Genomic DNA, 12,965 nt, shown 5'->3' with positions numbered 1-12,965 from the left:
TTCCGGGCAAGACTTGGAGTTCTGACAGCTAGATTTCATCAAATAAATCAAGGTAAGATTTTCAGTCAGCTATCCTGACGCTAGAAATTTTTAACGATAGAAACACTGAGAATATATTTGTGCATTCATATTTAAAGTTTTCTGGAGGAAAACTATCGTAAGTTGAGATAAATCAGAGCCGCTTGCGACCCTTTCAGCCGACAGGCCATTTCAGTGTGTTATTTCCCCGCGAAAGTGACACAGTCATGTCTATCATCACTGTTCTGACAATTATTGTTGATATTTCAATTTTGAAAATAAATTTTATCTTTTTTATTTCAATATTTTATTTTATTATTTGGTTCTAGTGATGAGGTATTTAATATTATTACTAAATTTGTCAGATTAATAATGTAAGAAACAGTTTTGTTGCTATTGTCCTCTAGAGCGTCTGTCAGAATATGATGGTAGACGTTAGTTTGTCTGTCAGATTTTGATGATAGAAACCGATGCGTTTCTATTGTCATTTAGCATGTCTGTCATGTCAAGCTTTTATTAATTAGTTACCAAGACTACTGTCCTAAAATTTACTGTGAATGTCCAAGACCCCAAATGCTACTAGAAAAACTTAATAGAATGATCAAAATAATCAATTCAGCAATTTAAGGAGATGGGACTTAACTGGCCTCTGTTATGGTAGAATCTGCCAAAACTGTTTTCAGCTGTGCTAACATGATTGTACAAGGGTTTTCTAATCCTCCATTAGCCTTCTGAGGCAATGAGCAAACACATTGTACCATTAGAACACTGGAGTGAGAGTTGCTGGAAATGGGCCTCTATACACCTATGGAGATATTGCACCAAAAACCAGACATTTGCAGCTAGAATAGTCATTTACCACATTAGCAATGTATAGAGTGGATTTCTGATTAGTTTAAAGTGATCTTCATTGAAAAGAACAGTGCTTTTCTTTCAAAAATAAGGACATTTCAAAGTGACCCCAAACTTTTGAACGGTAGTGTATATATTGCAATTGTGATACGCAGCAGTCAGGATTGAAATGACAGTTAGCAAGTGATTTATCGTTGTACCCTGTAATATATACACTTACTGTGCATAGAAAGCTTAAGCACTAAATAGTGTAGGAAAGTTGTGTGGTAAACTGGCATAGTCACCAGTGAAGAGCAGCCACATGCTCATTAGCGTGCTTGTTTCAGCACTGTGCTCACTTCAGCGGCTAAACCACAAGGCACAGTTTCAGCAATTACATGGCCTGATAAGCTGTCTCTTGTTTACCACGTTAAGTGTATTCAGCGTGTCGCTCAGCATGACAGATCACCCCGAGCTAGTTATACATTTGTAGAACATACACATATTTTGTTCCCGTCAATCCGCCATCAAGTGCGTAGTAAATTTTTCAGTACATGCACTCATGGCTCGGAGTGAAATGACAAACTAGAAGTTAGCACTATTTACAGAGAGAGAGAAAAGAGCAAAAATTCACAAATCATTGCCTCGGTGATTCAGCTGTCTATATGCCTTTTATATCCAGAAAAGACATGTCTGAGTGGGATGATGATTCATCTAAACATTTTTTTTTCGTCTTTTCTTTACACGTCTTGGTATCTTTTTCAGCATTTTTCCATCATCAAGGCTTCATCACAGCTTTTGCACCCCCCATGAGTCCTCCCATCCGGGCTGCCTCTGATATACATAGACGGTGTCCTTTGCAAAATATCGCTCCATTAGCTCCATTTCTAATCATCATATTCAGTCAGGCATCTTCCAGGCATGCATAATTTATGATGCTTTTATTTGTCTTTTTTTTTTTTTTTTTTGCTTTCCTTCATGCAACACAACAGTCAGTGGTCCATGAGAAGCTCAGCCGCACCCTGCCGGAGCCCCACAGGGCTGTTTAGGATGACAGGATGCCGTTTGGCAGTAGGTATTGTGGTGTTAATGGTTTGGCCATGGGGCTTAAAGATAGGCTCACCTGACTGAACCAGGACAAAGACCTGAAACAAAGAGCTGCTACAAACAGAAGAGTTACTCTCAGCCCAGTGGCTATCCAAATGTTTCATTAGTTTATGCTGAGGGATTTCAGCCTTCAGGCCTACCCAGCCTACTGTTGCACAGATCTGTCCTCCCTCTCTCTCTCTGCACTGTCTGTCTCTCGATATATCTAATCAGCTGCTTTAATAAGAAGCTGTCCTTAATTCAAAATATGCTGAGAAGAAGACTTCTTTGTAATTTGGTTATAATTCAGCAAAGGCCAGGATAATTGTAGTCTCAGTCTGGGAGTCTGAAAGGATGTGACGCACGTCTTCTGGTGTGCAAGCAGTCTGCTACCTTATCTTTTGGGAGGTGGGGTAACGGGAGTAGCTTCGACCCTCATACTTACACATCTGACCGCAAGCGAATGAAATCAGCGAGCCTGTAATGAAAAAGTGCTCAGTCCTCTGTCGCGTGAAGACGCCATTTCTCAGCCAGAGTTGTCCCTGGCCTCCAAAAAGGAATGCCATCATGGTGGGTCTGTGTTCCCACATGACATTTGATTATTCATGCATGGTTCATCTGTCCTTCCTAGCTAGCAGTGAAATAAGGCATTTATGGTCGCGAGAAAGAGTAAGCGAGTACAAGAGAGAAACATAGAGTAGTCTTGCATCATCTTTCTGCTCATGTTATGTGTGTCTTTCTGTTTAGCTGCTCTATCTGAGAATGACTCAGCAGTCTGCTTTATAATATCAGACACTGAATACCCCTAGAATTTGTCTCTATTTGGTCTTAAACAAGTCACCAATCTAAAGATTCCAATAACACAGTTATATGTATAAAAAAAAATTTTTGCATTATTTTTTTATTTGAACTACTTTAACTCTTCCAGCTCTGTAATTGCTATCCCCACAATCATGTCCGTGGGAAGACAGGATCAGCTAATGATGATGATGATTACTCTGGCTTTAGAATTGGAAGAAAAAGCAAAAGATCAGCAATAATAAGAGGACATTGTGAAAGATCTTGGGTCTCCCATAATACACTGCCTGGCCAAAAACAGTCGCACGCTCTAATATTTTGTCGGACCACATTTAACTTTGATTATGGCATGCGTTCGCCATGGCATTGTTTCCATAACCTTATGCAGCGTCACAAAAATATTTCTGTCCAGAGTTGCATGAATTTTTTTGCTGAGATCTTGTATTGACGACAGGAGAGCGGAACCACTCTTTAAAGTCCCCACAATCCCAAAGACTTTCAATGGGGTTAAGGTCACGTGGTCACAGTTGATGTGTGAAAATGATTCCGTATGCTCCCTGAACCACTCTTTCACAATTTGAGCCCGATGAATCCTGGTATTGTTGTCCTGGACTATGCCCATGCAGTTAGGGAAATAAAAATCCTTTGATGTGATAACCTGGTCATTCAGTACATTCAGGTTGTCAGCTGACTTCATTTTACTGTCACGTAACATTTCCGAGACGAGACCTGAGCAATTGGAGTAACCCCAGATCTCTGTCAGATCACTGCCTTAAGAGGCTTGGACAGTGGCTACGATGCATGATGAAATATTGCCCATGTGCTGATTACATTATGGACATGCACTGCAAAATATCAAATCAAATCAAATCAAGTTTATTTGTACAGCGCTTTTAACAATAAACATTGTCGCAAAGCAGCTTTACAGAATTTGAACGACTTAAAACATGAGCTAATTTTATCCCTAATCTATCCCCAATGAGCAAGCCTGTGGCGACGGTGGCAAGGAAAAACTCCCTCAGACGACATGAGGAAGAAACCTCGAGAGGAACCAGACTCAAAAGGGAACCCATCCTCATTTGGGCAACAACAGACAGCCTGACTATAATATTAACAGTTTTAACAGGTATAACCCTCAACTGTCCTCATGGGGCCGTCCTTCACAGGAGCGGGGCGATAAAACTCCGACCAGACACAGGGCACCAGGATGGATCAAGCAGGTCCGAGGGGCAGAAGAGGCCAGCATCTCAATCCCAGGATCAACATGTAACTCAGAGGGACAGATTGGGGGGGGAAAGAAAACACGTTGTTAGGTATGCCCTAAAAATGACAAGTATTAAATCTGTGTGGTAGGCTCGCAGAGACGAGAGTCTTTACATCAGGCATAACACACAATGGCATGTTAATATGGTAAAAAATATATCATGACCTGCTCTGGCTGGATGCTTGATTGGGTGATGGGAGCACACTCCTCAGCAATGATGAGATGCAGATGGGACCCTTAGGCCTGGCCAAGACAATTCAGTTACATTTCACCAGGTCTGGGACATGCGACAGAATGTCTGACGGCCGATTCCCTGCAGGCTACGATAGCCAGTCGAGGTCCCCACCGTCTCCACCAAAAGATTTCCTGTTGACTCCATGTAACTCAGAGGGACAGATTTGGGGTGGGGGGGAGAGAAAGAAAACACAGGTGGTTAGGTATGCCCAATGTCACCTGAATAAGTAGGAAGTAAGTCTACCCAGTTAATTCCATTGCTTATTATTTACAGGCCCCCGGGGCCATATTCTGAGTTTCTTTCTGAATTTGCAGATTTTATCTCAGATTTGGTTATTTCCTTAGACAAAGCTTTAGTTGTCGGAGATTTTAATATTCACTTCGATAACCCAGAAGACCCTTTAAAAACAGCGTTTGTGTCCATCTTAGATTCAGTCGGGATTAAGCAGAATGTCATAGGACCGACCCATAATGGTGGTCACACCCTTGATCTAATACTAACATTCAGATTAAACGTAGACAATATAGTCATACTTCCACAGTCTGAAGTTATCTCAGATCATTGTCTCATCTCATTCAAAATATGTCTGAGTAATAATATATGCACCTCACCACGCTACTGTATTAAACGTACTTTCACGTCAACTACTGCACAGAGCTTTATAAATGATCTCCCAGAGCTGTCAACTTTGATTGGGTCACTGTCAGCCCCTGCAGAACTTGATCAGGCAACTGAATGCTTAGAGTCAACATTCCGCCATACTTTAGATAATGTAGCTCCTCTAAAAAGGAAAATGGTCAGAGACAAAAAATTAGCACCCTGGTATAATGATGACACTCGCACATTAAAACAGACCACTCGAAAATTGGAACGTAAATGGCGTCAAACAAAAAAATATATCATAAATATTGTATTTTGTAGCGGGCGGCACGGTGGTGTAGCGGTTAGCGCTGTCGCCTCACAGCAAGAAGGTCCTGGGTTCGAGCCCCGTGGCCGGCGAGGGCCTTTCTGTGTGGAGTTTGCATGTTCTGCGCGGGTTTCCTCCGGGTGCTCCGGTTTCCCCCAAAGGCATGCAAGTTAGGCTAATTGCTGGCTCTAAATTGAGCGTAGGTGTGAGTGTGAATGGTTGTTTGTGTCTATGTGTCAGCCCTGTGATGACCCGGCGACTTGTCCAGGGTGTACCCCGCCTTTTGCCCGTAGTCAGCTGGGATAGGCTCCAGCTTGCCTGTGACCCTGTAGGACAGGATAAGCGGCTACAGATAATGGATGTATGTATATATTTTGTAGTGTTTGTAGCTAGAAACCATGACCATGCTGTGCAAACATATGCTTGTGCATGCTTCCTTGTGTCTAGTGTAAAGGCCACTTTGATTAACATGAAAGTCTGGTCTGATTACGCCGGATGCCCTTCCTACCGCAACCCTCCCATTTCCAGGCTTGGGAAACAATCATTCACATCTACGGGCAATTTAGAGTCACCAGTTAACCTAACCTGCATGTCTTTGGACTGTGGGGGAAACCGGAGCACCCGGAGGAAACCCACGCGGTCACGGGGAGAACATGCAAACTCCACACAGAAAGGCCCTCGCCGGCCACAGGGCTCGAACCCAGAACCTTCTTGCTGTGAGGCAACAGTGCTAACCACTACACCACCATGCTGCCCTAATAATAATCTCATCTCATTATCTCTAGTCGCTTTATCCTGTTGTACAGGGTCGCAGGCAAGCTGGAGCCTATCCCAGCTGACTACGGGTGAAAGGCGGGGTACACCCTGGACAAGTCGCCAGGTCATCACAGGGCTGACACATAGACACAGACAACCATTCACACTCACATTCACACCTACAGTCAATTTAGAGTCACCAGTTAACCTAACCTGCATGTCTTTGGACTGTGGGGGAAACCGGAGCACCCGGAGGAAACCCACGCGGACAACATGCAAACTCCGCACAGAAAGGCCCTCGCCGGCCACGGGGCTCGAACCCGGACCTTCTTGCTGTGAGGCGACAGCGCTAACCACTACACCACCGTGCCGCCCCAATAATAATAATAATACGACAACTATTTTAACTACTTTAAAAAAATATTCTTCATATGTATCTAACTTAATTATAAATAATGGTTGGCAACCCCAAATCCATCCCAGTAGGGTTACGACCCTTTAAACAACCTTTGAATTAAAGTGTGTCTGTGCCATCTACTCTGCCATGTCGTCATGCCTCCATCAGTTTGCATGCAGTATCTTCATTAATAAGAACTGAGAGCATGCAGCACTCCTCTCAGTTCAGAATACCAGCTGCTTCTCACAGTGTGTGATCCTGCGTTCATGACTCAGAGCAACACTGCAGGCTCTCAGCCCTGATTTACATCTCTCTTTATAGCCAAGGCTGGAGTATATAGAGTACGGCAGGAGAGAGAAGTTAATCTCACATGTACTTTTTATCCTGTTCCCAATAGATCATTTGTCATTTATGGCTGCATTTGAGCACGGAGTTATTTTGCTGGATGGCAGCGAAATGGGATGTACTACACTAGAGCTCTCCCAGGCCGCGCGTTAGCTGTTGGTCCATCTTAGGGTTTTCCTGCAACCTCACAGCGTCTGAATCAAACCTGACATCACTCCTTCTTTCTTTCTCTGTGATCTATCCGTACGCCGAGCCATACCGATTTTTGCTCTCCACTGATTCGCCCTTTCTTGCTTTTGCCGTCTCTTGCTCTCTTTCTATCAGTGCTATCCAGATTTCTGCACTCTCACTGGTATTATTTGAATTGCAAGCCCTGAGGTGAGCGGTTTTGACATGAAAAAGGCTGCTCGCTTCTTTTTGTGTATGAGCACAGTAGTAAGAAAGACAGAGAGAGGATGACAAAACAAGAAAGGCAAGATGCCCTGTCCTGTTGGTGTGCAGCATGTGTGTGTCTCTCAGCAGATGTCAGAATCGCATACTGCTTTTGTCTTTGCAGTTTGCAGTCTGTTCGTATTAGAGTGGTACAGTGTAAGCAGTATTCTGTGCAGCATCATTAGTGTCCTGTGCATGAAGCACCAGTCAGAGGCTCAGGCAACTCCTGGCTGCTGGGGGAAATGATGAGGCTAGCAATGGCATAGAGCAATCATACAGGCTGGAGCAATCACTGGCGATGGAGGCTATCATTACTGGGAAGATGTTACACCATGAATAAATTTTTCTCCAGAGAGAACAAAAAAGGTGGCCGATCCTGAGCTTTGTGTGGCATATTTCAGTTCCTCATGTCTTGTTTCCGTCTTTGATTGTGTTATTACTCAAACCCATTCTACTCCATGTTCACATCTTAATTAGTTTTGTTGCTTTAAACCATTTCCTTATCAGTTTGTTTGGCATTTGTTTTTAAAGAGCGAGAGTCAGATACAGACGTCTAGCTAGCAGCTAAAGGTACCTTGAGACACATTAGAGAGGAAAAGATTATTCTTGCTGTGCATTCTTCAAAAGAGAAATGCGCTGTTACTTTCTGTCACAGTAATACTTTGCGTATCTGGCACAGAGCTCTTAATATTATTGCTGTGCTTTAATGATGTTGGATTCCTCCACATGTTGTAGACTCTGTGTGTGTGTGTGTTCCTGTCCAGAGAGTTTGGCTGGAGGGATCCTGAGCTGCCTGAAGTGATCCAAATGCTACAACACCAGTTCCCATCTGTGCAGTCTAATGCTGCAGCCTACCTTCAGCATCTGTGTTTTGGAGACAATAAGATCAAATCAGAGGTAAAGCACACACCCACATACGCCAGATAGTATTATGTAAATATTATTTGTGAAAGGGAAGCTGCTGCCATAGGAAACCGGAAATTCTCACATTACATGGACTAGTGTGTCTGCTTCTGATTAGCGATGCCCTTTGCCTCTCGTTTGGGTTTCATTTAAATTGCTAATTGCCAGTTGATTAGGTGTGTGGCAGCAATATTCACAGGCCATTTTATCACGTCAAGCTACTATATACAGTAGTACAACCCCAATTCCAAAAAAGTCGGGACGCTGTGTGAACTGTATATAAAAATAGAATGCGATAATTTGCAAATCTTGGAAACCCTATATTTCATTGAAAGTAGCACAAGGACAACATATCAGATGTTGAAACTGAGAAATTTTATTGTTTTTTGAAAAAAAGTTGGGACAGGGGCATGTTTACCACTGTGTTGCATCACCTCTACTTTTACCAACACTCTGTAAACGTCTGGGAACTGAGGAGATCAATTGCTGTAGTTTTGAAAGAGAAATGTTGTCCCATTCTCTCCTGATATACAATTTCAGTTGCTCAACAGTTCGGGGTCTCCAGGTCTGGACTGCAGGCAGGCCAGTTTAGCACCCGGACTCTTTTAATATGCAGTTTTAATATGTGCAGAAAGCGGTTTGGCATTGTCTTGCTGAAAGAAGGAAGGCCTTCCCTGAAAAAGATTTTGCCTGGATGGCAGCATATTGCTCTGAAACATGTTTATATCATTCAGCATTAATGATGCCTTCCCAGATGTACAAGCTACCCATGTCATGTGCGCTAATGCACCATCATCCCATCACAGATGCTGCCTTTTGAACTGTGCACTGATAACAAGCCGGATGGTCCCTCTCCTCTTTAGCCTGGAGGACGTGATGTCCAAGATTTCTAAAAAGAACTTCTACTTTTGATTCATCAGATGATTGGGACAATTTTCCACTTCGCCTCAGTTCATTGTAAAAGAGCTCGGGCCCAGAGAAGGTGGCGGTGTTTCTGGATATTGTTTATATCTGGTTTTAACTTGCATTTGTGGATGCAGTAATGAACCGTTTTCACAGACGATGGTTTTCTGAAGTGTTCCTGAGCCCATACAGCCTGGGTGCCCACTACGTCGATCGCAATCGACCGGTCGATCTCGAAGGCAGGGATGGTAGATCTCATGATTGATATGTAAATATTAATATATTTGTTATGAAATAAAAAAAAAAAAAAACGTCGTGGTCATTTTTACATGTAAACAAATTCGCTTTTTCCCTGAAGCGAAATGTCAGCCAAGCGCTGCGTCAAAAAAAATGTTACATTAGGTTACCATGACAACCAGTAAAATGAAACTGCTGGTTTCAAAGATGCAGCGCCGTGATTTAGGAAACTTCCGAAACCTCGCCTCGGAGCTGGAGATGCAAAGGAGGGCGTTTGCGCAACTTAACAGTGCGCGCTACACTGAGCAGATTGAAATTCTCCAGTCAGAGTTTGAGAAGCGATTTCAAGACTTTGCTCGAGCCACTAGCTACATTCATGTGCCACCCATTCGGGGAAGATACTGAGGTGGAGTCCCTCGCCTCAAAAGTTGCGGCACTGTTTCAGCTGAACACGTCTGCCGTGCAAGACGAGATGCTGATGCTGCAGTCTGACATCGAGTTGAAGTCCAGGGCGCATGGGCCGTTTTGGAATTTACTCACGGAGGCGAAGTACCCGAACATGCGGCAATGTGCCACTTCCTTAACCGCATTGTTCGGCTCCACTTATTTGTGCGAGTCGGCCTTTTCGCATATGAAGATCATTAAGTCCAAATACCGCTCCAGTATGTCCGACGATCATCTCGAGGCCTGCTTGAGGCTCGCTACCAGCAGCTACTGTCCGGACTATGCAGCCCTCTCTGACTCCCTCCAGTGCCGATCATCATCGGATTAAGATCTGATTTAGGGCCTACATCAGTATGCTATGTATTAATGTTGTGCTGTTGCTAAGTTCCACGGTTAAAAAAAAAATTTAAAAAAATATAAAAGAAGGAAAAATGTTTTTATATAAAATTGTTGTAAATGTCAAATGTCTGTCTAGCAGGCTATACAAAAGTCAATTGATGTGAACAAAAATGTTTTGGGGTTTACAATGCCTGTCTGGATGCATTTAACTTTTTTTTCTAAACATAGCCCTTTTTTTTTTTACAGTGGGCTTGTTTCATGTTTACTTATTAGTAGTTTGCGGTTTATAAAAGTTAACAGTGATTTGAACAAAAATACGTTTAGGAGTACAAAGCTTATGCATTTAACATAATTTGAATGTAAATTTCAGTCACCTTTTTGTATGCATGTTTGCATATTATTAAACAAATTGCATATGAATGTTTATAAATCAAAACAAGTGTCATTATTGTTATTATTATTATTATTATTAGTAGTAGTAGTAGTAGCAGTACTAGTAGTCATAGTAGGCCTAGTAGTGGTAACAACCTAGTCCGAGTAGATCATATTAACATGGTCATTTTAAAAGTAGCTCGCGAATCAAAATATTGTGGGCACCCCTGCCATACAGTGATTTCCACTACAGACACGTGTCTGCTTTTAATGCAGTGTCTCCTGAGGGCCTGAAGATCACAGGCATCCAGTGTCAGTTTTCAGCCTTGTCTCTTGCATACAGAGATTTCTCCAGATTCTCTGAATCTTTTAATGATATCATGTACCGTAGATGATATGATCCCCAAATTCTTTGCAATTTTACACTGAGGAACGCTATTTTTAAATTGTTGCACTGTTTGCCCACGCAGTCTTTCACAGAGCAGTGAACGCCTCCCCATCTTTACTTCTGAGAGACTCCGCCTCTCTGGGATGCTCTTTTTATACCCAATCATGTTACTGACCTGTTGCCAATTAACCTAATTAGGGTTTTTTGTTGTTTTTTTTAGCATTACACAACTTTTTCAGTCCTTTGTTGCCCCGTCCCAACTTTTCTGAAACGTGTTGCTGACATCAAATTTAAAATGAGCAGATATTTTTCAAAAAACGATAAAATTTCTCAGTTACAACATTTGATATGATGTCTTTGTACTATTTTCAGTGAAATATTGGGTTTCTATGATTTGCAAATCTTCACATTCTGTTTTTGTTTCACACCGTGTCCCAACTTTTTTTGGAATCGGGGTTGTCGATCATTATGTAGATATATGTATTTACAGATTTACACCTGTCTGTTTCTATGCCGTTACCCCTCTTTCTTATTTATCACTGGGAAGAGACCAGCATGGGAGACATTATTTTGGTAGTGGATCATTCTCAAAACAGTAGTGACGCTGATATTGTAGGGTGTGTGGTGTTAGTACAATATATCAGCCACAGCCATCTGTAAAAAAAAAAATGGTCTGATGCATTGTAGAAGATTGCTCTGAGGATATAAAACACTGTCACCGAAAAACAGACCCAGATTGAATTAGATGGATAAATGGTCAGGTAGAAAAACAGCAGCAGCAGTAGTAGTTTGTTTTGTTGTGCTGCTTGCTGCAGATACGAAGACAGGGGGGCATCCAGCTACTGGTAGACCTGTTGGATCACCGGATGAGTGATGTGCACCGTAGCGCGTGTGGTGCTCTGAGGAACTTGGTCTACGGCAAAGCCAATGACGATAACAAGATTGCTCTGAAGAACTGCGGGGGCATCCCAGCCCTGGTGCGCCTTCTTCGCAAAACCACAGATGTAGAGATCAGAGAACTGCTCACAGGTATCTTTTGCTATCTCACATCCCTAAATCTCTCAGTCCCCTATATCACCATATATTTATGTCATTGTTTTTTATTGCTCTCATGACCGAATAGCATTTCAAAAGGAATGCCTGATTTGTTCTTTAGCTCTCATTGAATTGTCTTCTTGCTGTAGATGACCACAGCAACTTTTAGTTAATGATCTTGTAATTAATGACAGTTCTGGAAATTACTGACAGATAATGCCTGTTTGGCATCATGCTGTGTGGGACTTTTTTTCTAAAGTGTTTGAGAAATGGGCATTTTTCTTAAAGGTTTGTTTAAAGATTTAAGTAAAGGCCTGTCCTCAGAAGCCCTTCTTTAGGACATGAGAGAAAAAGAGGCATTATTTTCCTAGTACCGAAATGTCATAAATGTCAAACACAAAATTTAAGAAATGCTTGTATAAGAAGACATCCTTCACAAGGGTTTAACACAGCCAGCAATCTATGTGTCCATCAGCATAATAATAAGTTCAGAGGAACAGTCAAGGCACTTAAAATTGATAGCGGCAAAATGCATCTGAGCCAAAGGGCTGTGTTTCATTAAAAATCCCTTCACTGCGTAACCATTGCCTCCAACATGGCACAGAAAAGTATTTTTTAATACACACTTTTAGCTGATTGAGGTCATTTTTACAGACTGTCTGGAGCTTTTCAAGCAAGCAGTGCTTTGAGCACCAAACATATTTTTTGGGTAAAATGTAAGTACTGGAACAGCAAGGCCAGTTCTTCGGTTTTTGCTATATACTGAAGTTATTTGGTTTTGATATCAAAAGCTGAATATGAGATGATGGGTCAGAATTTCAGATTTATTTCCAAATATTTACATCTAGATGTGTTAAACACCTTAGAGCATGGCGCCTTTGGTGGCAGACCACCCAATTTCTAGGTGAGCGAAAGTCTTAAAAATTAAAGTAAATAATACTTAATATTTGGTTGTATGGGCGGCACGGTGGTGAAGTGGTTAGCACTGTCGCCTCACAGCAAGAAGGTCCTGGGTTCAAGCCCCATGGCCGGCGAGGGCCTTTCTGTGTGGAGTTTGCATGCTGTCCGCGTGGGTTTCCTCCGGGTGCTCCGGTTTCCCCCACAGTCCAAAGGCATGCAGGTTAGGCTAATTGGTGGCTCTAAATTGATTGTGAATGTGAGTGTGAATGGTTGTCTGTGTCTATGTGTCAGCCCTGTGATGACCTGGCGACTTGTCCAGGGTGTACCCTGCCTCTTGCCCATAGTCAGCTGGGATAGGCTCCAGCTTGCCTGTGA

General features: G+C 42.4%; 1 protein-coding gene across 2 annotated transcripts in view; it reads left to right on the top strand.

Annotated features, from left to right (window-relative positions):
• ctnnd2b (catenin (cadherin-associated protein), delta 2b) overlaps positions 1-12,965 on the top strand; it is a 229,446-nt gene that overhangs the window by 171,383 nt on the left and 45,098 nt on the right. For both annotated transcript variants that reach the window (XM_060932003.1, XM_060931995.1), the window contains 2 exons: positions 7,834-7,966; positions 11,471-11,684. In XM_060932003.1, the coding sequence (XP_060787986.1) occupies positions 7,834-7,966; positions 11,471-11,684 (347 nt within the window). The remainder of the gene's footprint in view (positions 1-7,833; positions 7,967-11,470; positions 11,685-12,965) is intronic.

This window comes from Neoarius graeffei, chromosome 1 (assembly GCF_027579695.1).
Source record: "Neoarius graeffei isolate fNeoGra1 chromosome 1, fNeoGra1.pri, whole genome shotgun sequence".
NCBI classification, from domain to species: Eukaryota; Metazoa; Chordata; class Actinopteri; order Siluriformes; family Ariidae; genus Neoarius; species Neoarius graeffei.
The sequence above is the reverse complement of the archived record's forward strand: the minus strand, read 5'-3'. Positions and strand labels throughout refer to the sequence as shown.